Raw genomic sequence first — 25,822 nt, forward strand, 5'->3', positions numbered from 1 at the left:
GTGTCAGTTTGGGTCGGAGATCGAGGCTCGCATGGGAATTTTCATGCGGGTCGTTAGAAGATAGTGTTGTTCCTCCGGTGATGGATGGATTGGAACGTGGGCGAAGTACATTAGATCATCATTGTGGGTGCTATGACGTACCGGCACCACCGTCTCCCAAATTCGGAAGATCATGACCTTCTGATCAACTAAACCTTTGCAGAGTTGCATGATGATCTACGCTGTGATATATGCAGTGAAGACAGTAAAGTTATATAATATTAGGAGGTGACATCTAATTATTTTATTATGTATTATAGCTGGTGTCACTAGTCTTATTCTCTCGTTTGAGAATGTACAAAATTCAAAAGTTATAAAAAATAATATTATTTAAATTATAAAGTCACATCTTGGGTGTTACGCATAATGGGGTAAATTTCTTACATTTAGTATAGCCACCTCTGTATCACTTTAGTGTAATATTGTATGTATAATGTAAACTTCATCTACAGTTAAATTGGTATCACTTTAGTGTAATATTGTATGTATAATGTAAACTTCATCTACAGTTAAATTGGATTTGTTGTTTGCTTTTGGAAATTTACAATTGAACCCATTGATAAATAATATAAAAAAATAAATTATAAAAATCTCTTAAAATTTCTGTTTATTATATTTACATTCAATAATTTAAAAATCTACATTTATCTTCAATTCAATTAATAACATTAATATAAATATTTATAATATATAAAAGATCAAAATTACCTATTTTCCACTTTCATACACATCGAGCATCCCTACCATTCTAAACATATGAACTTATGATGCATCTTCACCTCCATGTCACCTACGACCTCACCATCCATACCCATAACCATTTTGGCCTTGACTGTCGATGTAACACTAGGACAATATTAGGCCTTACCATATCCCACCCTCATGTTGCCACCCATACTGACCCCAGCTGCACCTACATAGTTGTCATTGTATCTACTTACTGGAGTGTCCACCCATACCCGCCCTCTCCAAACCTTCCGATCTTTCGCACCTGATTCTTCGCCAGCTACCACATGTTTGTCTTGATCATCATTACTGTAGCTATATACTCTGCCATCTCTTTTTCTTTCTTCAAATATTCCCGAAACCCCAGCACCATGATTGTCTTCCCTAAGCTCGAGTGCTTGCTGTTGAAGACAACGATGACAATGGTGGGGGCATTACCATTGCTCTTCTGAAAGTGGACAAGGCTGCGAGGGAAGACAAAGACATCACTCTTGGTGATGGTCTTGGTGATAAGCTTGTTGGCAGTGGTAATGAAGTCGATGTCGAGCGTGCCATCAAGGATGAAGATCATCTTTATGACATAGGGATGAGTGTGCGGAGGGATGAGCCCATCGAGCGTATAGTCGATGCGGGATATGGAGATGCCCAATGTGTTGAGCCATGGGATCTTTTCCACATTGGCCCCATCATCAAGGATCTCATGCTGATGTTGATAGCATTAAAAGAGACTATTCCTACGAAGAAGTTATCCTTTATCGTGTCAGTATGAACCCATTCATCTTCATTGCAATGGCACCCCAATCAATAAGGCATAAAATTGTCCATAAAGATGAAGAAACGTGGGGAGGGAGGGGGGGCGAGAGAGAGAGCGCGTGAAGGAAGAATCAGAAAAGAAAGAAAACTAAATTGGGCCTAGTAATAATTAATATAAAGAAAGATCGAGAAATTCAGTCGATGTAATTAAAATGTTTATGTGCCAATCTATTTTATGATTCATCGATGTACTATATATAGCAACATTAATGTTGTATGGGACCTCTTGAGTATCTATAGAACCCTTATACATGCCCCAACTAAGAGAGAGGAAGGGATAGAAGAGAATGGAGAGTGAAGAAAAAATAAATCAAAAAATTAAAAAAATGAAAAAATGAAACAAGAAATAAAATCAAAATTTGGGAATGAGAGGGAAGAGGGGAAAATCTTGGGCATGGAGCTGAGGTGATGATGGAGGCAGCTTTTTTTAGCATCATCAATGCAAGATCGAGGATTCAGAGTGAGAAATCCAAGGGACATGGAAGGTGCTCCTCCTCTCACCTGTGCTATTAACCATCATGGCATTTGTTGTCTAGAGATAGTAACCCAAGAAGGAAGGATGAATTAGGTTATTTAAAAATTTTAAATAATTTCACTTTCTAAATGATAATATTTCTCAATTTGAAACTTAACTAAGTATTTGTGATGTGATCAATATGTACAATAGCAAAAGCAAATGATCAACAAAATTTTATAACTAATAATCTAATAGAAAATAAGAACTAAACGCAAGTAAAGTAAGTATAGCAAGAAAAGAAAAAGAGCGAAGAGAATAATGCACAATCACAAATACAGATTTTATAGTGGTTCGGTGCAATCCACACCTACATCCACTCCTCAAACTTTCTTTGAGATTTTCACTATAATCCTCCCTTGATTACAATATATTTATTTTTTCAGACTCACAAATAAAATTTAATTAATTTTTTAGGATCACCAATCAAAATCTTACACTGTTAGTTTTTTGGACTTACTAACAATCCAATTGATTTTTCGAGCCAACAAACTAAAACCTTACACTCGTTCAATTATGGATTTGGACCGGTCTAATTCTCAAGTTTCTTTCCTTTAAAGAAACTTGTAAAGAAATTATAAAATAAGCAAAAGTGTTCAGTTTAAACAAAATAAAAAAATGAAACTATTTTTCAGCACGAAGAAAAGGCCGAAAGGTGTCTCGATTGAAGCTTGCTTTCTCTTTTTTGAATATTGAGAGGATGCTTGAGAATTTATAGAAGATGGCCTTTGAAAGGTCTCTGAATTTCAACACTTTAAATCCTCTCTTTTCTTTTCTTGTAGATGTGTAATGTGGCTCACTCTTATTTTTGAAAATATCTCACTTTAAGATTTCATTTCCTCAAAAACTTTCTTTCAATTTGATTCTCTAGACTTAAATATACTTGGAGATGGCTGGAAAGTGAGTTCTAGCCATTGGAAGATCTGAAATGACCATTGGAGTGACGAAATAGCCATTGGATAATATTCAGAAAACTAGCCGTTGTGTCTGTCAGAATCCGTCAAGTCGGCTCAATTTGGATTCGAATTGGCTCGAACTGTAGAAACGAAAATTCAGCTTTCTGGAGTACTGACAGAGCTGGCTTGGACCTTGTTTCGAGCTGGCTTGAGCTGTAGAACTCGAAATTTATCTTTCTAGAGAGAGCTGGTTCGAATTTATTTCGAGCTGGTTCGATTGTATATCAAGTCAAAGTATCAAGGGCGTTCCGTAGTAGAGCTAGCTCAATTCTTGGGTGGGTCGTCTCTAAATTTTTAACTTTATTTTTTTTCATTATTTGATCTTCCAAACTTAAATTTTTTTATCTTTTTTTTAAATAATATTTTTATTTTTTAAATTCATTTTCTTCATAATGATCCATCCTTGTTTTAGTGAAGGAGTCGACTCATCTTGCTTTGGGATCTAAGTTTAAACTTGAATTCTCCCTTGAAGACTTTGACTTAGTAAATTTTGTGAAGATCTTTTCCAATGAATATTTCTTCAATTTTAACACTTGAAAAGTTTACAAACATTATTGAAACACATGATTAGATATATGATATACAAAAAATTTGGTAATCATCAAAATCAATCATGGGGTTAACAATTTTTCTCTTTTTGATGATAGCAAAACTTTAAGTACATGCTAAAGAAATAGATAATGTGAATCAAGATATTATAAATAATGAATGAAAATTCTTAACAAGCCTTTAATTCATTACATATATATATTTCATATACTCATATCAAAATGATGTTTCAATTCAAATCAATGAGTATTAAAGTTTCAAGCATCAAATATATTATGTTTCTTAAGCATTAATCTTTTAGACATATACTCAACATATTTTTCTCCTTTTTTGATAGCATCAAAAAGATCATAGAAGGAATCAAGAAATAACATTAAAATCAATCGAAGTTCAAATAGAGAAATGTATCAAATATAAAAAATTTTGATTTTAAGAGAGTATCAAATTTAAACTATACGGCACATTTGATACCAAAATAAGCATTGATACCAAATTCATATTGATACCACACTCCCTCTTTCTAAATGGATCAAATTCAAATTTTTCAAATCGATATTAAGGGATAGAGCTTTTCAAAAGATTTGAGTTGAGAAACAAATATAACATACAAATCAATATTTTGCTCTTTCCTTTTCTTAGTAAATTTTGGTCAATTGAGTTTTAAAAAAGTATGTCTCAAAAATATATCAAAGATAGTATCAGAGCAAAAATAATTTTATAAGAATTTTTTATTATACATAAAAAATTTAGTGATATCTTCATATTTTCAAATGATTTGTAAGATTGGATTTAGAAATTCATTTCTTGGAGTAAGAATGATTTTTCAATTCAATTTAACTCCCATTGATTGTCAAGAATGATAAAATCAGCACATAAAAAATTCAGTACGATGAATTTCAAAATTAAAAATTTTTATCAAAATCAATTTGTTAGGAGTGAAAATATATTTCAAATTTATTTTAACTCCAATTAGTTATCAAAAATGATTTACTAATCAAATTAAGTAGATCAAATGGAATGAACATATGAAAGCGCAAATTAGAAAAACTATAAAGCGATTGATTGAGAGTTTAAGGTCAATATTCAAAATCATAGATATTTCTAATTAAATCAAATTACTTAATTTAATTAATATCTCTCCTCCTATATTTATGAGTGAATACCAAAAAATTCTATTACATGATATTTTCTCCCCCTCTTTTTCATAATTCTTGTTGGATAAATTTTAACTCTTAACTTTTCTCCCCCTTATTCTTTCAAATTAAGCACCTTTAATTGATCCTAAATTTAACTTTTAAATTTAGATAATCTAGATTTTTAAATTCAGATTTTAAATTTTTTAAAAAAATTGATTATGATAGCCAAGCATAGAATATATTTCAAGCATCAATCTATTAAGTTTAGGAAAAAGAATATAAATATTTCAACTTTGTCTCAAATAATATTATATCAGGAATATATCAATCCAAAATTAATTTGAGACACAATACTTATTTTTTTTGCCAAAAATAATGCAATAGAGTGTAAGGCAAGATTTAAAAGAACATCATTAAAATTAATTGTATTCAAATTTTATAGCTTTTCTCCTTTTTCAAATTTTAGATTGAATTTTAGAATAATATAGATTCAAAAACTTTTTCTCTTTTAAGTTCTAATAATGTTATTTTCTCTTATTTTTCATAGTTAGTAACAAATAATTCATTTATCTTGATACTCCTCCTTTTTGAATAATATTTATGCATTAAAAGATATTTCAAATTGAATTGCAAGTAAAATTTGAGCTTCAAAGACTCAAAAGGGATAAAAATTTTTATAACAAAAAAATTTGAGTATCAAAGCTAAATATATGAGATATATTTCAAAATTTATCTCTAAAATTCATCTCTTCTTCTCCTAACTTTAAAAAATTTAAGAAGAGCATTTTTCAAATTCAATTTTCAAAATCAATCAATCTATCGGAACAAAGTATCAATGTTCATCAATAAATTTTTTTTTAAGATCAAATTGATGATCAAAAAAGATATTCAAATCAATTTGGAGAATAAAAAATTAATCAATTGGGGGTTTGGTAATCAATCAAATCAAAGATATTCAAATAAATAAGAATCTAGATAGAAGCTCTATGAGTTTTGGTTCAACTATTTTTTTTTTTTTTTTAAATCCTTAGGGGTAAATCTAAGATGCCATGTAAATTAACATATCAAGCACTTGAGTTTTATGATTGAATGACTTATCTTTCAGTACTTAGATCATGTAAATTTTGAAGAAATTTCAATAATTAAGCATCTTATAAGGAGAATGTCAAGATTAATTTCATTTGCAATTTCTGTAATTAAAACTATTTATAGACAATTAAGCTTCTTTGAATTTAAGTTTCTCAGTTGGATATTTGATATGAAAAAGCTAAGATATCATGTTGAATTTTAAGATAATTTTAGTTCATATCCATTCAAAACATGATACATAGAAGAGAGAATATTGCCTTTAAAATCAAAGCATTCAAATCATAGTATAAGATTATTACAAACATCAAAGTCAAACAATTATACTAATCTTATCAATAAATAAAAAATAATTCAAGTGAGTAATTACAATATGCAACCACATTGATAGATCATTAAAATAGATTCAATCAAAATAATTTTAACAAATATTGATGGAATGATGTGAGAAAGGTTTAAATTATACCAAACATCATCAACCATCCAAGTTCATTTCCAAGGTATCTATCCATAAGAATTTTTTCTTTTCATTTCATTGGATCCTTGATGTACCTATAAAATTATTTACTAACTTTTGGTACCCAAGTCATCTTAGGTCTATGGAGGTTAGAGTACATGGTTCCTTCTGGAACCCAAATTTATCTAATATAAGTTTGACCAATTCTTTTAATATTACATTCAAAAATTTTATGATCAATTTTATTATATTTAAAATATTTAATTAAATAATTTTCAAATGAAGCTTTTGTAGGCATGTTTTTGATAAATTTTTATTTTCTCAATGGATTATAGCCAATTACAGCTTTATCAAAAATAGCCTTTAGATTATTTAATATAGCTTAATATTTTTGAGATCTAATTGTAAATTTTTTAAGTATAGACTTCAAGCTTTTAATCTTTTTTTTAGTTTTGTATTTTCTTCCAAAAAAAATTTTTTAGAAATCAAAAACTTTTCTTTTTTTTTTTTTCTTTAAAGATTTTTCAGATTTAGCTATACTCTCTTTTTCTTTAGATAGAGCTTCCATTTGTTTCAAGAGATTTTCTTTTTCTTTGGCCAAGTTTTTCATATTTTTAAAAAGATTTTTTTTTCACTTAAAATTTTATTTTTCTCTTCAGACAAAGATAGATTAGATTTTTTAAGCTCTTTGTTTTTCAGCCTTAATTTCTTGAATTCATGTATTAATTCGTTAAAGGCCTTAAACAACTCATCGAAAGTAAGATGGGAGGAGTTTTTAGAATTACCTCATCTTCATTGGTTTTAGAATTTACCTCATCTTCATTGGCCATGAGGTAAAGATTTGATGCTTCCTCTTCCTCATCCGAACTTAATGTGTCACTATCTTTCTATATTCCTAGCATAGTTCTTTTCTTTGCTCTTTTGGAGTGCTTCTTGCACCTAGTGATATGTTTCTTTTCTTCATTCTCTTTCTTCTTTATATCTCTCTCTTTGAGGAACTTCTTAAATTTTTTTGTTAAAAGTGCCAAGTCCTCATCATCTTTAATCTTTTCTTCATCTGACTCATCGCTTTCTTCATATTATGCAGTGGACTTGAAGGCGATGGTCTTCATCTTCCTTGGCTCATCTTCTTCTTCTTTTTGAGCCATATTCAACTCATAGGTCATAAGTGAACCCATTAATTCTTCAAGGGTTAGCTTCGTAAGATCTTTCGATTTTTGTATAGCCGCCACCTTTGCTTTCCATTCTTTTGGCAAAGATCTTAACACCTTGCAAACAAGATCATAGTTAGAGTAGGTTTTGCCAAGAGCATTAAGAGCATTAATAATATCAGTGAATTTACAAGACATATTAGAAATTGACTCATATTTTTTTATTTTAAATATTTCATATTTATGAATAAGCAAGTTGATTTTGGACTTTTTTACTTGGTTTGTTCCCTCATGAGTCACTTCCAATCTTTTTCAAATTTTTTTTACTGATGTACAAGTGGATATTCTATTAAATTTTTATATATTAAGAGAGCAATAAAAAATATTGATGGCTTTTGTATTTAATTGAGCTATCTTGTTATCATATTCATCCCAATCCTTTTGTGGCTTGAGAAAAGATACACCATTAATTTCTACTATGGTGTGTGTGATCTTCTAGTTATGACTCCCCACATATCATAATCTAGTGCTTGTATAAAAATTTTTATTTTAACTTTCTAAAAGATATAGTTAAAGCTATTAAAAAGTGGCGGTCTAGAAGTTGATTGGCCCTCAACAAATTATGACCCAATTGGGGTTGTCATAATCTTTAGCTTTTTGATCTCTAGATCAACAATCTAATATTAGAGTACCTGCTCTGATACCACTTGTTGCCTAGAGGTAGCAACCTAAGAGAAAGAGGTGAATTAGGTTGTTTAAAAATTTTAAATAAATTTATTTTTTAAACAATAATGTTTCTTAATTTGAAACATAACCAGTGCTTGTGATGTGATCAATATATGCAGTAGCAAAAGCAAATGATCAATAAAATTTTATAACTAATAATTTAATGAAAAATAAGAACTAAAAGCAAGTAAAATAAGAAAAGTGATAGAGCAATGCACAATCACGAACACACAGATTTTATAGTGGTTCGGTGTAATCTGTACCTATGTCCACTCTTCAAACTTCTTTTGAAATTTCTACTATAATCTTTTCTTGATTACAGTGTGTTTATTTTTTCAGACTCAAAAATAAAATTTAATTAATTTTTTGAGATCACTAACCAAAATCTTACACCATTAGTTTTTTAGGCTTACCAAAACCTTATAATTTAACCCAGAAAAACTATCTAGTAGATCCAAATTAGTGGCAAGAGGATTCAAACATATGCAATCTCAATATAAGCATTGCTAATGTAGAAGCATTTGAGTAATTAGATGTTAAACAATGAAGCAATAATTAATTTTTATCCCACCATATTAAATATGAAGACTACAACTTGTTCGCATTATCTATTTAAGACTTCTTATTATTTTGGAACTTGTAAATTTTAGTTAGGTGGCTCCAAAAAACTTTCACTCGAAATATCTCATTTGGAGACTATAAAAGATTGCAATCTCTAAGGTTACATTTAGTATATTGCCAGGTAGTGGTAATCTGGATTACCTGATAATCTAGATTGCTTACAATTTGGATAGATTGTCAGTAATGTTGATTGTTGCATTTGGTACACGCAGGTAATGTTGCAGTAAAATTACTGAAAATCTTAATTGAAATATTTGGTATGACAATCAGATTATTGATAATGTAACATTAAAATTTTAAAATATTCTTATTATTAGTTTAGCATTTTAAAATATTTATTTATTTTTTTAATAATAAAAATTATTATATGAAAAAAAACTAATTTTAATTAAATAATTAAATAATTTAAATTATTATTATTTTTTAATACTTATTATTATTATTTTTATTACTTTTATTTTTATTTTTTTATTTTCCCTCTCCTTCGCCTTCCCTCGCACATCACACCCCAACCCCCCTGCCCCCCCACCCCCGGCTGTCCGGCATCGCCCCGTAGCCGTCGCACCTCTGACACCACCTCTCGACTATCCGTGCCTCCTTCCACCCTCTCACACCATCCTGTGGCTCCCCACTGAATCCGCACCCCGCAACCCCCACGACCACCTCATCGCTGCCCTCACCCACCCCACTAGAGGCCGTGCCGATGGAAGAAGGCAGCAAGGATCAGGAAAGAGATGGCTGGCCGGCTGTCTCCTCTTTCCACATGCTGTCATTTCTTTGAGACCGTCGGATCTCAATAGACCAATAGTTTTTCCTTGATTGTCGGCGGCTACCATTAAGGAGACGACGGTGGCCCACCGATCGGATGATTTCCGACCATCACTGGCTAAATTTTGTAGAGGAGAGCACCGATTTTGGCCCCCCTCTTTCCGCTGCCCATCGTGAGGAAGAAGACCGTGAGATGAGTGGTGGCGGCGGAAAGGATGATGGCTAGGGCCATGATGGCGACATAGGAGGCGGTCTTGCCACCGGAAGCACAGGCGAGCGATGGGTGGCGCTGCATAGAGAGGGAGGAGAGCAGTTTCATCCAAAAATTTAATTGCAAGATTACCAAAATAGTAGTAATCTAGATAGCCACCCTTTTTCTTGATAATCCAGATTATCTGATAATCTGAATTACTAATCCTAAAAGCATATCAAACATGATAATTTGGTGGAGCTCTTTTAAATTGCCAGCAATCTGGATAGATTGTCAGCTACCAAATGCAACCTAAAAGTAGTTTGCTAATGTCAACTCCTTGAAGGTTGATATAGGAATCTAGAAAATAATCCTTGACATATTTTATATGAGAAAATACAAGTAGATAGTAGTTTCCATATCAAACTCGAGAAAACTCTAAGGAATTATAAATTTATTTTGAAATCTAAATATGATTTTTTTTTCATTTAGGATCAGTTTAGATGAGTGGACTAAAAATTCTATAAAATTCATAGGTTGGACCATCATAGCTGTAAAATCCTTAGACTATAATAGATCTTTTTTTTCTTTTTATGGGATTCAAGCCAACCTACTCCAAAAGTTCTTGTGAAGATGCAAGTCAACCACTCCAAAAGTTCACTAGAATTTTCAGCCCAATCATTCAAATAGACTCTTAAGATATATTTATATATTCTTGTGAATCCAGCAAGATTCATGAGACTATATGAAAAAAAAAAAAAAGATATAAGTCAGGCTCAGCTCATTTTCACATGAATACCTTCAGAGTGGACTGGCATGAGTTCTATAGGAAGAAAAAAGATTTCAACAATTTTTTTTCTCAGTGTGAGAATGGATTGGGAGAGGTATGGTGGAGATGGATTAGATGAGACTTCATATTTATAATATTAGAAATTACATTTCTAACTCAAAAAATTCAGTATGTTTTTTCAAACAGGCACTTGTTAGAGTTGACATTATCTAGCAAAATTTGTAGTCTCTACATGGAACTTGCTAAAGCAAAGATTTTTATCACTGATGAGAGGGATTGTAGTAACTTGCAGGATTTGTAGTCAAATGCATGAATTGGTTGGTTTTAAAGTGTCAAATCAGCAATATGGGTGCATGGCATCTTGACGCATTTCTATGAAACTAGTTTTTTAGGAGATATAATTGGTTAAAAACCATTCTACTAAATATATCTTGGACCATCCGATAGAAAGCCATCACATTATCTTTTCACAAATTCTAGAGCTGTCTCCAAGGGTTACTGCTTCGCTTCTACTCGACACAGGTAATCTGTCCGAACTCTAGCTCTTCTAGGTCCCACTATATGTGTTATGTCGTTGCCATTGCTCTTCCTGGAAGCTAGGATCTGTCTTATCTTCTAGATCAGGCTTGTTGGTGGAGCAATACTAACACCTAGATTCATTACTTTCTTGGGGCGCATTTGGATATATATTTTGCAGAATTTTGAGGTTTTGTGCTTTCGCATATATCTTAACATTGCAAGTTTTTGCAGAATTTTGTGTTTGGTTATGCATTGAAAATTCATAAAACACCTAAAATTGTGATATCAGGAGTTTCTCTATTGATTAGAATCTTTTGAAGTGGAAGAATTTCCCCTCCCTATCATTTTATGTTACTCTTTTCTGTACCTCCAATTCATCCTCTGCTAGGGTCTGGCCCAAACAAAGCCAATGCAAAAATTGGTTACAATCCAACGCATATATTGGGTTCTTGCAATTAAACTTGCATTCAATTGAAATGATTTTATCAGTCATGATGACATTGGAAAATTGACCATTTATGATCTATAACATTTCTATCTTTTGCATGAAAGTTGTCTTATATAGGTGGTTATTCATGAGGTGGTGACACTCTGGGACAAAGCACCAGAAATACTACTTGGATCCTGGCAATACTCCACACCTGTTGATGTGTGGTCAGTTGCTATATTTTTTCTGAAATGGCAGATCAGAAACCATTATCCTTGGGAGATTCGGAGATTGATGAATTGTTTAAAATATTCAGATGTCTTTATTAAATTCATGCTTATTGGCACTTTTTATGCTACTCTTGGTCTAATACCAGCAGAGATTGATTTTTGTTATTGTTGTTGCATTATACTTTTGAAGAGTACTCGGCACCCCAAATGAAGAAACTTGGCCAGGGTCTGCTTTCCCCAAGTGGCCTTCTAAGGTGTGACGAGTGATGTGTTTACTTTCCTATGCTGACTAGAATTTCTTTTTCCAATGAGCATTATGAAATCATAGAAGATATATTTTTAGTTTCTGGAGATCATACATGTTTGGTCTACCTTGTAGTGACCTTGGGGTGTGGGCCATCTTGTGCTACGATCAGATATTATAACATTTGTAACTTGCCAAATTGATTGGATTGATTTTTCTAAATCTTAATCTGCTTCTGCTTTGCATGCTTTGTAGGATCTGCCGACAGTGGTCCCAAATCTTGAGCCTGCTGGAATTTACCTACTCCCTGTAAGTCATGTTGTCTTTTTGTGAACTGATATGATAATATTTCAAGGTGACTAATTGAAATATGAATACGAGCAGAAGTAGTGTTTCTCATTTGATAATTGCCATGTTTAAATATAAGTTTGTTTCTCAGATGCCAAAACATAGGATCGCAGAGGAGAATTCATGACAGTCCAAATGGGGTCGTTCACTTCAATACTGAATGATGATATCTCTCAAGTGTGTAACAGTAGAGCAAGATTTTTGAGGACTGCACTACCTTCTTCACTATAGTACAAAATCCTGACTGGATGGCTTATATAGGTGGTTATGATACATGATATTTTGATCAGATAAGAAAATAATGGCTACAGCACCAAGGTGGCTTTTTTGACTTCATTCATGTCCATAATAAGTGAATAATGTGTATGTATAATATCTGTTGGGTATAAAATACCCCCCTGGCCAAAGCTTGTAAAGCACCGATCCTTCCTGCGCTCTTTCGGCTCCCGACCTTGTGCGTGGCGTCTCTCCAAACCTCCTCGATCATTCGGACTTCTCCGACAATGAACTTCTGCATTCGTCCATCGAACCGCCCCGAAGGCCCTCTGGGGCTCACTATCAGCCGACCTTCTACAGCAACCAACTATCTTCCGTACTTCTTTCGGACTTCGTCAGCATCCGAGCTTTCCCGACAATGAGAGTTCTATGGTAACCAGACTCCACCCGAGTTTCTACAGTGGTCGATCACCCCCCGGATCTTAATCGGGCTCCCGCGAGAGCCGAACTTCTACTACGAACGGTCTACTTCGAACACCTACAGCGGGCTGTCTATCCCAAACATCTACTGTAAGCAAATTCCATTTGAGCCTCTACTATGAACAAAATTTTTCCGAACTTCTGTTACAGGTAGACCTTAGCCGAGCTACTCCGTAGCGAGGAGATTCCGGACGAACTTCTACAACGGGACACTACTTCGATTTTTCACGACAACTGGTCCTCGCCCGAGCTCCTACAACAAACGGCCCCCTTTCGACCTCTCGCGAGAATCGGATCCCGTCCGAACTTCTCCAAAGGATGGATTCCGGACGAGCTTCTATGACGGACGAGCTCCAGCAGCTGGGTCCCTACGATGGCCAATCACCCCCGATGTCTGCCGAACCTCTCCAGCGCTATTCGAAGTCCATCGTCGACCGACCTCCTACCAGGCTCCCCATAAAATCGGGCTTCCCTAGCGGACGATCTTCGGATGAGCCTCCACATCAGATAAATCCCAGACGGACTTCCCTAGCGATCGGACTTCCCTGGACTCCGCCAACAGAAAATCTCCATCCGAGCTCCTGCGGCAAGTGACTCCCGCCTGAAACGTCAGCGACCTCGGAACATCCGAGCCTCTCCCAGAACGACGATGTGAAGAGCCATTCTGCTCCATCAGGCGTCCCGATCGAGCTTCAACCGACGGATCCGAACTCTCTGACAAGCCACGACAAGAGCCTTCATCCTGCTCTACTCTCTGCAATGGATTCCATGCAGCTCCACCACTCTCTGATAAGTCACGACAACGGACACCACTCCACTCTCCGCAGCAAGCTCCACGTGGCCCTGGGCGACCTCTGACGCCACTACTCTCCATAACAAACTCCGTACGTCTCTAAATGGCCCACTTCCAAACGGTTACAGACGTCGCTGTCAGTCAGTTACGCTCTCCGTCTATAAATAAGGACCCCTAGATACGTTCTTTTCTAAGCTCAAAACTCTATCTCGAAACTCTGCCAAATTTTTTGCTCGAGCACTCCATTTCTGTTGAAGCAGAGTACTGACTTGAGCATCGGAGGGTCTTGCCGGAGTACCCCCAACTCCGGTTTAGACTTTCTTTGTAGGTTCCGGTGGCGGCCACAGTCATCCCAGCTCCAGCTTCTCCGACTTCGACGAGATTCTGCACCAATAGAATTGGCGCTAGAGGAAGGACCTGTGTCTTTGCGGTACCCTTGTTCTTAAAGGAGTACTCAATGGGACTGATTTCGATCATCTTCTCTGACATCCTCTTCTCCTCCCTCTACTAGATCTTCATCCGATGCCTCCCCGCAAGGCATCCACCAGGCGATCCCCGGCCTCCGCGGCCAGATCTCAAGCTCGGGCCTTGCCCCCGATTTTCCAGGCCCCTCTCCCTCCCCCGGCAACAGTGGTCGACAAATCCATCCGACGCCAGCCTGAAGGTAGGGAGAATCGGCCGAGGACCCTACCACGACCGGTGCCGCCGAGGAGGGAAGAACAACCTGGAAATCGACCTCCAATCGGGATCGTCTGCACTATCTCTGGAGAGCCCCGGAAGGAAGCGGCCAGTGGATTGACCGGACTGCCCAAGCGGCAAAGGACTGAAGGACCCATAACCTTTACTGAAGAAGATGCCCAAGAGATCTAGTTCCCCCATAACGATGCGATTGTAGTTTCTTTAAATATTGCTGATTATGATGTACGCCGCATTCTTGTTGATAGTGGAAGCTCGGCTGATATTTTATTTTACGACACCTTCTCGAAAATGTCCATCCCTGACGGTCGTTTGGGACCGATTAGCTCCCCTTTAGTAGGGTTTATCGGAGATGCTATCCCGATGGAGGGAGTAATAACTTTGACTGTAGTTACAGGTCGATATCCAAGATAATCCAGGGCTCTGGTGAATTTTCTGGTGGCGAAGGCACCGTCAGCCTACAATGCAATCCTCGGCCGACCTGGCCTCAATGCCCTCTGGGCTGTGGTATCGACCTACCATCTGAAATTAAAATTTTCTACTAACCAGGGGGTCGGAGAAGTTAAGGGAGATCAAGCTCTGGCAAGGCACTACTATAATATAGCCCTGCAAAGAAGTGGTCAGCCTGACCTTGTCCGGTTGATGGATTGGACACCCGCGATGACCTGACAGAAGAACGGGGCGGGCCAATGGAAGATCTTGTCTCAATTCCTTTGAATGATGGGAACGAGGAACACATGGTGAAGATCGGCTCCAATTTGGAGAGAGAGGTGCGGACGCAGCTTATCAATTTTTTGCAAAAGAATCGGGATATTTTTGCTTGGATTCTGATGGACATGCCAGAGATCGATGCTAAAGTTATGCAACACTGTCTGGCCATCGATCCCAAACACCGACCGACGAAGGAAAAAGTTCGAAGTCATGCGCCGAAGAGACAGGTGGCAATAGCCGAGGAGGTTGATAAACTCCTAAAGGTTGGGTTCATCAGAGAGGTCAACTATCCGAGCTGGGTTTCCAATGTGGTCTTGGTTAAAAAGGCGAACGGTAAATGGAGGATGTGTATAGACTTCAAAAAACTGAATAAAGCCTGCCCAAAGGACAGTTACCCTCTGCCCAGAATCGACCAACTAGTAGATGCAACCTCGGGCCACGAGCTTCTCACCTTCATGGATGCATTCTCCGGCTACAATCAGATCAGGATGGCGCTAGAGGACGAAGAAAAAATCATTTTTATAATTAGCCGTGGCCTTTATTGTTACAGGGTCATGCCTTTTGGCCTAAAAAATGCAGGGACGACATATCAGCGGCTAGTGAATAAGATCTTCAAAGAGCAGATCGGCCGCAACATGAAGGTCTACGTGGATGATATGCTCGTAAAGAGCAGATCCTCGGTGAACCACGTCGCCGACCTTGAGGAGACCTTCAGCGCCCTTCGAAAATACAAGATAAAGCTGAACCCAGCCAAATGCGCTTTTGGAGTAACCTCAGAAAAATTTCTGGGCTTCATGGTATCGGGGTGCGGGATCGAGGCAAATCCGAAAAAGATTCGTGCCATCCAGGAGATGACCGCCCCGAGATCGATAAAGGAGGTTCAGCACCTCACCGAAAAAGTAGCGGCTCTAAATCGCTTCATCTCGAGATCGGCCGAGCACTGCTTACCTTTCTTTCGGACCCTCAAGCAGCCCAAGAACTTCTGTTGGACCGTTGGATGTCAGCAGGTGTTCGAAGAGCTGAAGAACTACCTCGGCTCATCATCATTATTAGCAAAGCCTGAGCCTGGAGAGGAATTGTTCCTATACCTGACGGTTTTCCCTGTGGCCCTCGCTGCAATTCTGATTAAGGAAGAAGCGAAAATTCAACGGCCGATCTACTACATAAGCTGACTCGAAGGCTCCGACCCTACTTTCAAAGACACACCATAATGCTGCTCACTGACCAGCCGATCAAGATGGTTCTGCATCGAGCGGATGCCTCTGGAAGAATTGCAAAATGGGCAGTCGAGCTCACGGAGTTCGACATCAACTATCGACCTCGGCCAGCGATCAAAGCCCAGATATTAGCGGACTTTGTAGTGGAATGCACTATCCCAGAGGAGGTAGAACTTGGACAAGATGAAGCCGATAATCTAGGGCTCCGGCTGAACTCCTCGAAGAAAGAGTCGATCTCCCTGATGGTTCTTGAGCCCTCTATGTGGATGGTTCCTCCAACATGTCAGGCGCAGGTGCGAGTCTGATCTTGGTCAATCCAGATAGAATTATCGCGGAGTATGCACTATGCTTCAAATTCCCCGCAACAAATAACAGAGTAAAATATGAAGCTCTGATTGCAGGACTAAAGGTCGTCAAAGAATTAGAAGTAGATCAGCTTCAAGCCTACAGTGATTCTCAATTAGTAGTAGGACAGGTCAGTGGAAATTATGAGGCTCGGAAGGACAGTATGGCCAGATATCTCGAGAGGGTAAGGGAGATCATCCCTACCTTCGGCAGCTTCGACATCAGGCAGATCCTGAGATCGAAAAATGCCAGGGCCAACCTTCTCTCCAAGTTGGCTACGCTGGCTCCGGCCGAACTGCCCAAGGAAGTCTTCTTCGAGGTTCTGAAGCACCCAAGCACGGAAGAATCGCAGTCTATGATGGAGATCAGCTACGAACCCAATTGGATCGACCCACTAGTTGCGTACCTCAAGGACGGGGTTCTTCCTCCTGATGCAAAAGAGGCTCGAAAGCTTAAGAACCAGGCCTCCTGATATATCCTCTACGAAGGCAAGCTATACAAGAGGTCGTACTCCTTGCCCCTCTTGAAATATTGTACTCCTTGCCCCTCTTGAAATATCTCCGACCTTCCGAAGCCGACTTTGCCTTGAGGGAGGTACATGAGGGAGTCTGTGGAAATCACCTGGGGGCCAGATCTTTATCCCATAAGCTGCTCCGGCAAGGTTATTACTGGCCTACCATGTACCATGACTCCGTCGAATATGTCCGAAGATGTGACCGGTGTCAGAGATATGCCAATGTACAAAGGCAACCTGCCTTCGAACTTACACCATTGAGTGCCCCATGGCCGTTCGCGCAATGGGGGATGGATATCCTCGGATCTTTTTCCATGACATCGGGGCAACGGAAGTTCCTCCTGGTGACAATAGACTATTTCACCAAGTGGGTCGAAGCTGAACCTTTGGCAAAAATCACGGAAGTTAAAGTGCAGGACTCATCTGGAAGTTGATTGTTTGTAGGTTTGGCTTACCCAGAACCCTCATTACTGATAATGGGTGACAATTTGCTGGAGCAAAGTTTGCTGAATTTTGTGAGGACCTAAACATCTCCCACAACTTCACTTCGGTGGCCCATCCTCAAGCAAATGGCGAGGTCGAGGTGACTAACCGGACTCTGTTGCAAGGCATCAAAGCGAGACTTGAAAAGGCAAAAGAAACTTGGGCTGACAAGCTCTATCATGTGTTATGGGCATATCGGACTACTCAGAGATTGCCCACGGGGGAGACCCCCTTTGCCTTAGCCTTCGGGACAGAAGCTGTGATCCCAATAGAACTCAAGCTTCCGTCAGCACGAGTCATGGCGTTCGACGAATAGCGCAACCCACAGGATCTCAAGGCCAACCTTGACTTGTTAGAAGAAAAGTGGGAGGCGGCTCAAGTTCGAATGGTGGCTTACAAACAGAAAGTAGCCCGTTACTACAACTCCCGAGTCAAAAGCAAGATCTTCCGGGCGGGGGACCTGGTGCTACGGTGAGCCACTGCCTCACAACCTCAAAATCAGGAGAAACTTGCCCCAAACTGGGAAGGCCCATATGAAGTCAAGGAGGTAGTCTGGCCCGGAACATACTATTTAAAAGAGCTCGGAGGAGCAGAGCTTCCGCGACCATGGAACTCAGAAAATCTACGGATGTATTACCAATAGCTATGCCTTAAATAAAAGTTTCATACTTGCATATTTTTCTTTTAGCATGAGTTTATAACGACAGAAAATAACTCTCTCACGCAATTGAAATTAAGCATGTTAGGAACAGAAGGAGAACCTCGTCCTAACATGAGCAAAGCCGAAGGTCCGATTTCTTAAAGACCGGATGGGGGAGAGGCCCTCACAACGGCCCTTATGTGCCCCCACAGCCTTGTTAGGAACAGGAGAAAAATCTCATCCTAACATGAGCAAAGCCGAAGGCCCGATTTCTTAAAGATCAGATGGGGGGAGAGGTCCTCACAATGGCCCTTATGTGCCCCCACAGCCTTGTTAGGAACAGGAGGAGAACCTTGTCCTAACACGAGCAAAGTCGAAGGTCCGATTTTCTAAAGATCGGATGGGGGGAGAGGCCCTTACAACGGTCCTTATGTGCCCCCACAGCCTTGTTAGAAACAGGAGGAGAACCTCGTCCTAACACGAGCAAAGTCGAAGGCCCGATTTTTTAAAGACCGGATGGGGGGAGAGGCCCTTACAATGGTCCTTATGTGCCCCCACAGCCTTGTTAGGAGCAGGAGGAGAACCTCATCCTAACACGAGCAAAATCGAAGGCCCAATTTTCTAAAAACCGGATGGGGGGAGAGGCCCTTACAACGGCCCTTATGTGCCCCCACAGCCTTGTTAGGAACAGGAGGAGAACCTCGTCCTAACACGAGTAAAATCGAATGCCCGATTTTCTAAAGACCGAATGGGGGGAGAGGCCCTCACAACGGCCCTTATGTGCCCCCACAGCCTTGTTAGGAACAGGAGGAGAACCTCGTCCTAACACGAGCTGAATCCGACTGTCGGAAGTAAGGGGAAGGTCTCGTCCCGACGCAAGCAAAGACTCGGTTGATCGATAAGGAGGAAAGCTTCCTCAATGACTCCTCTACACTCTCACGACCCCGTCAAGAGCAGAGGGAAGACCCTCACTCGAACATGAAAGAAAAAGGGGAGGATGAAAAAGAAAAGCCGACGAACTACTTCTGCGACAAGTAAAAACAAACTACACCAAAGACATAAGGAACTTCGTCTCAGTCGCAAAGAGGGAACCTGACATAGGCCGAGGATAAATCGACCTCCTCAAAGCAACGAGAAGTTCGGACCCCCAAGCTCGAGCATCGAGAGAAAAGTGCCAAACTCAAACAGCCTCGAAAGAACCTACGATCATAAACCAAAGGGCAAATCGACACTGCAATGACCGAAAACCTCCAAACAGCATCGACATCGAACACGACGAAAGACAAAAGGAGTCCAGCAAATAACCGGTTAACATCAGAATGGATGAGGTAATAAACAATTTCATTTTCATTTCATTGGTGAAGTATACATTACAAAGCCTTGAAGGCCAAAAAAAGAAGAAGAGAAGGGGACGAGGTAATGAAAAATTCTCTTTTCATTTTATTGGCGAAGTGCACGTTACAAAGCCTTAAAAAAAAAAACAACAAACAAAATGAACAGCTCTAAAAGAGCTCGGCTTCATCAGACTTCGAACTCTCAGTTTCGGTCATCGTCGAGAATTACTTCAGGTACCTGACTTCTTCTTCCAGTCTCCCTTTTCGGATCAGTAATTACTCCAGCATTATCTTTGAAGTACATGTAGACGCCATCTTTTTCGCGCTATGGCTTCCGCTGCCTCACGATAACGGTGGGCATGACCTTCTTTCTGAGGTCAGGTTCCCCCTCACAGTGACGGCAGGCATGACCTTCTTCCTGAGGTCAGGTTTTTTCTCGCGATGACGCACACCAGGAAGCCCTCGTGGTCGAGGATGTGCTATATGCGCGGGCTCTAGGCCATCAAGGCAAAACGCGGCCGGATCTGTCTCTTCTACCCTCACCTTCTTCGCCAATCCGGAAGTTGCAGTGTCTTCCCGTTCGCGGGCTTTCAGACTCTGGGCTAACATCTGAGCTGCGACCGCGCCCATTTACGAGACGAAGGAAGACCAGCACGATCTATGAACGGGGCCACGGAAGCAAGAAAAGTTTTGGGGCTAACCCAAGCTGGTCTAAGGGAGGTGGGGGTATAGAGATGAGGATGACTCAACGGACGCCTGAAGTTAGGAAGGAAAGATCGAAGAAACTCATGTACAAAGTGAGATCACCGAAGGGGGGAGGCAGGTTTAAATAGGCGATGGGGGTCGGTGCAATAATGGCTGTAGGACTCCTCAGACAAGTCCGTAACCGCTACATGGCCCACTTACCGTGGCAAACGGCTGAAGGTGGCCGACAATTAGTAACACCATTATGGCACCGTACCTATGGCCACGCCCCGACGGAAATTCCAAAAAGAAAAAACTTTTTTCGAAAAGGCTCCAGTACCAGCGTGCCAATCATCAAAATATCTAGCAACCGCCAAGCACGAAAATCTAGGGGGACAGCTTCGGTCGTGAGAATTTCTCTGTACTTCCTTCATTCGTAGCCTGAACTCGAAAGTAGGGAGACTGATGTTGGGTATAAAATATCCCCCCCCCGATCGAAGCTTGTAAAGCACCGATCCTTCTCCGAACCTTGTGCGTGGCGCCTCTCCGAACCTCCTCGATCGTCCGGACTTCTCCGACAATGAACTTCTGCATTCGTCCATCGGGCCGCCCCGAAGGCCCTCTGGGGCTCACTGTCAGCCGACCTTCTACAGCAACCAACTACCCTCCGCACTTCTTTCGAACTTCGTCAGCATCCGAGCTTCCCCGACAACAAGAGTTCTATGGTAACCAGACTCCATCCGAGTTTCTACGACGGTCGACCATCCCCCGGATCCTAATCGGGCTCCCGTGAGAGCAGAACTTCTACTACGAATGGTCTACTCTGAACACCTACAGCGGACTGTCTATCCCAAACGTCTACTGTAAGCAAATTCCATTCGAGCCTCTACTATGAACAAAATTTTTTCGAACTTCTGTTACAAGTAGACCTCAGCCGAGCTACTCTGTAGCGAGGGGATTCCGGATGAACTTCTACCACGGGACACTACTCCGATTTTCTATGACAACCGGTCCTCGCCCGAGCTCCTACAACAAACGGCCCCCTTTCGACCTCTCACGAGAACCGGATCCCGTCCGAACTTCTCCAGCGGATGGATTCTGGACGAGCTTCTATGACGGACGAGCTCCAGCAGCTGGGTCCCTGCGATGGCCAATCGCCCCCGATGTCTGCTGAACCTCCCCAGCGCTATCCGAAGTCCATCGCCAACCGACCTCCTACCAGGCTCCCCGTAAAACTGGGCTTCCCCAGCGGATGATCTTCGGATGAGCCTCCACATCAGATAAATTCCAGACGGACTTTCCTAGTGATCGGACTTCCCCGGACTCCGCAAACAGAAAATCTCCATCCGAGCTCCTGCGGCAGGTGACTCCCGCCTGAAATGTCAGCGACCTCGGAACATCCGAGCCTCTCCCAGAACGACGATGTGAAGAGCCATTCTACTCCATTAGGCATCCCGGCCGAGCTTCAACCGACGGATCTGAACTCTCTGACAAGCTACGACAAGAGCCGTCATCCTGCTCCACTCTCTGCAACGGATTCCATGCAGCTCCACCACTCTCTGGCAAGTCACGACAACGGACACCACTCCACTCTCCGCAGCAAGCTCCACGTGGTCCTGGGCGACCTCTGACGCCACTACTCTCCGTAACAAACTCCGCACGTCTCTGAATGGTCCACTTTCAGACGGTTACAGACGTCGCTGTCAGTCAGTTACGCTCTCCGTCTATAAATAAGGACCCCCAGATACGTTCTTTTCTAAACTCAAAACTCTATCTCGAAACTCTGCCAAAATTTTCGCTCGAGCACTCTATTTCTGTTGAAGCAGAGTACTGACTTGAGCGTCGGAGGGTCTTGGCGGAGCACTCCCAACTCCGATTTAAACTTTCTTTGCAGGTTCCGGTGGCGGCCGCGGTCATCCCAGCTCCAGCTTCTCCGACTTCGATGGGATTCTGCACCAACAATATCAATTTTTGAATAGCTGCGTTTGTCTTATGGACGGCTACATAGCAGACTACAATGAGTGTTGAATGATCTATTGACAAAGAATGTTGTACGAAGTAATTGCTACTGCATACTGTCTCAATACTACACCTATCATTTGACAAGTCTTTGCAGGCGAGGGTGGACTGCACATAAGACATTTTCATTAGACAGAATATTGATGACTTTGTATGATTCTTTATCAGTTATCAGCTAATAGTTTTAACCAATGTCACTAGGGAATCTGTTCCTCGTAAAAGCAATAATGGTTTTTCTCATGGTATGATTCGCCTACAACTTTAGCATTGCAAGATGTAATATGGTTATTTAAAGTTACTGCACTGTTTTTTTCCTAGAAGACCAAGTTGTTATGTTCCTTTCATTTGTAAATTTGCTCTGAATTTGAGAAGTTGCTTTCCTGAGGTTTTGTGAAGGTTAGATGAGGTGAGGACTTCACAGAATTATTTTTAAAAACAATCACTACCTGACCAGAGAAAAGCAATTGATTACTTGGAAGATCAGTCAGACTTACTGATAAAGCATGGACGTAACCCTTTTTTTTTTTTTTTTTTTTTTGTATAGAGTGGATTTGGCTCAGTTGCATGACTTTATGTCCCTTGCAATGTATGCTAGTGCAGAAGCGCATTACAAAGGATGGCACCTATACAGCTTGCTGATTCTTTGCTTGGAAGATTACTGGTTTTCCTGCTTGCTCATCATTGTTGACGATATAGTTGCTTCTTAGAAAAATCTTGATGATAGCGGTTTTTTTCTGCACCAAGTTATAATATAGATGATGTATTTATGGGTAGACACCATTCAAGATGAAGAATTTGTGCCAAATTACAGAAAGGGATGGTTGTCAGCATGTTACCAGAATGAATTCAAATTGTGAAAAATGATTCCTATGGTATAATTCAGCTACTTGGATGAAACAAGTCGGTGCCTCAATCTCTCGGGCTGCTAAATTATTTGTATTGTTTGTGTGATGTATCACCGTCCCTTGAAACCACTCTAGCAATTCAAATAGGATGTTTTATTTTGCAAATCATAAAACCGATCCAAATTGTCATGGAACACCTTTGTCACTGAAAATTTCTTTGTTTCTTTGTTTGAATTGTTCATTATGCCAGATGCCAACCTTGGGGAAACTTCTTTCAGTTTGTAATACCGATTTTGGTGGATTAGTATTTCCCTGTGATCCAAAAGTCAGACCCCCAAAGTTTCAGCAAGCCCGCAATTTTGCTTGATGGAACAAAGAAAACCTTCCTCTGTTAAACATCATGACCAATGGGTTGAGATGAGCTTCTGCGGCACTTTGTCTTGTTGATTTGCTGAATAGCTGGCGATCAACCATCCTAATCTACTAGTAATAGTTCTTGTCTCCAATTTTATTATAAATTCTTATCAACCAAAAACACTTGGTTTAAGATTCCTTATAATAGCCTGCCGTTGAAATATCTTAGTGATTTATGCTTTTCAATAATTTGGATATCTATCACTTCCATTGTGAAGCATCAAAGCCCACACAAACCCATTGGAAAATGACCCAGAGCGACCTAAGATATTTTTCTGTTCTTTGATTCTCTCCCCTTAGTTGTCTGTTAGTTTTCTAACACAATTATCTAACTGGAATACATCACTTCCAAAAGTACTAATCAACAAGATGGATCCTTTGTTTGGCCGTGAGTTCTGAAGCCTGTGACATAATCACATCGGATTTGATGCTATGATCATTTATTTGGTCGAACATCAATAACAATTCCTTGGGGCATTCTTTTTATTTCATCCCTGCTACAACTTAGTTACATCCAGTTAAGTAGAGAAGGAAGCGCGCACAGAGAGAGAGAGAGAGAGAGATTGAAAAAAAAAAAGAGGAAAGAATAAACATATGCGGGCTGACAAAGAAGCAGAACAAGGCCACTGCTCAAAAGAGTGGCAGTTAAATTCCTGAGCTACTTTAACAAAAGGACAGCTCCAATGCTCAAAGCACAGTACCACTGCTCTGCTCCAGCGTCGCCATGGATCCCGGGCTCAGTAGAGGAAACGAACACCATGCTGGAAACGGCGAAGGTGAGAAAAGCCCTGCGAAGCCGGTCGGAGACTGGTAGCCGGAAACAGCCTTCTGCTCCATTGGCTTCATGGACTCCGTCAAGAAGCAATTACTATTATCAAACACAGGCAGCGGTGGAGGCAGGGGAGTTCTGGGGGTCAACACCAGCGGCGGAGGTGGTCGTGCCGTGTCTCTGAGAGGCCTTGGTGTGGCCTGCGGTGCACCGGTGAGCTTCTGCACCAGCTGGCGGAAGTCTCGTGGGTCGACTCGGTACACCTTGGGCGGCACCGGCTGGTCGGGCTTCTTCCACGCCTTCGCCGGTGGCCCTTGCACCGAGTGGAGCACAGCCTGGAAGGCCGGTGTCTTGGCCTGCTTCTCTCTAGCCCCTGGCATCTCTGGAGAAAGAAAAAGGAAGGGGAGTTCTCCTCGGCCAGCTCCGCTCGTTCTCATTATCTTGGGTGCGTTAAAGGGATACATATATGTGAGGAGGCGGAACTGCGGCGTTGGACCTGGGTCACGTTGTTATCGGGGCGGCTGCTGGGACGGACACTTGGAGCTACCGGTCAAAAGGAGGGGGCTGAGGTGACGTTGCGACCTGGTTGTTAGGCGTGGCGTGACGTTTTATTTTTACCAGCATCTCCTTTTACGTATATTTGTCACCATCTCTGGCTGCCTCAGGGGAAGCTACTGGGTGTGGCGTTACCCGGAGTGGACTTACCTGGGCCGGGCGTGGGTGGGCCGTCGTCTGGTAGAATCTTACCAAAGGAGGACCCACACAGGCGGCTGCCGATCGAGATGCATGGAATAGACGGCACGGATTATGTGGGGCCTATGTTGTATGATCACGAGTTTTCCATGGGTGTGCAGCCATCTACATCCAAGGCACTCTAGTCTGGACTAGTAATAGCTTTCTTGTATCATCTGCTAAGCGCAAACCCTCCTAAATTCGATGATGCAGCTGACCCACTCACCGAGTTGCACCCTTTTCAATGGATGACTCTTCTTATAGGCAGCTAGAAAAACTTTAGAGAGAGATTAAATGAAGGCATAGCCTGTCTAGCTGTGATGATGGTTCTAGACTTTGTTTCAAAGTAGAATTTGGCGGGCCAAGGATATTCGGGGGGAATGTTCCTTCTTGTGGAGCTCATTATTTGCAAGCCTTTCTATCCCCCAAAGAAAGGTCAATCGAGCATCAGTGTCGCGAAGAACCATCAAATTTGGATAGATTTCCAGGCACGGGCAGCATGGGTTAGGATAATTGGTTTAAGCAAGATTTCGGCAGTTCGGGCATTATGTCGGGTGGTGCAGTATCTTGATGGTCACATTGTTTTGAGTAAAGCGTTACACAATTCTTCTTATCCAAAAAAAAAAAAAAAAAAAAAAAG

At 40.5% G+C, this 25,822-nt stretch overlaps 1 protein-coding gene across 1 annotated transcript; it reads right to left on the reverse strand.

Moving 5' to 3' along the window:
- Nucleotides 1-24,138: 24,138 nt before the first annotated feature.
- Nucleotides 24,139-24,897, reverse strand: LOC105060151 (uncharacterized). The gene has a single exon (XM_010943757.4). It carries the CDS (start codon nucleotides 24,885-24,887, stop codon nucleotides 24,369-24,371), a length of 519 nt encoding a protein of 172 aa, XP_010942059.1. The 5' UTR covers nucleotides 24,888-24,897; the 3' UTR covers nucleotides 24,139-24,368.
- Between the last annotated feature and the right edge of the window lie 925 nt (nucleotides 24,898-25,822).

This window comes from Elaeis guineensis, chromosome 2 (genome assembly GCF_000442705.2).
Source record: "Elaeis guineensis isolate ETL-2024a chromosome 2, EG11, whole genome shotgun sequence".
In the NCBI taxonomy this organism is placed as follows: domain Eukaryota; kingdom Viridiplantae; phylum Streptophyta; class Magnoliopsida; order Arecales; family Arecaceae; genus Elaeis; species Elaeis guineensis.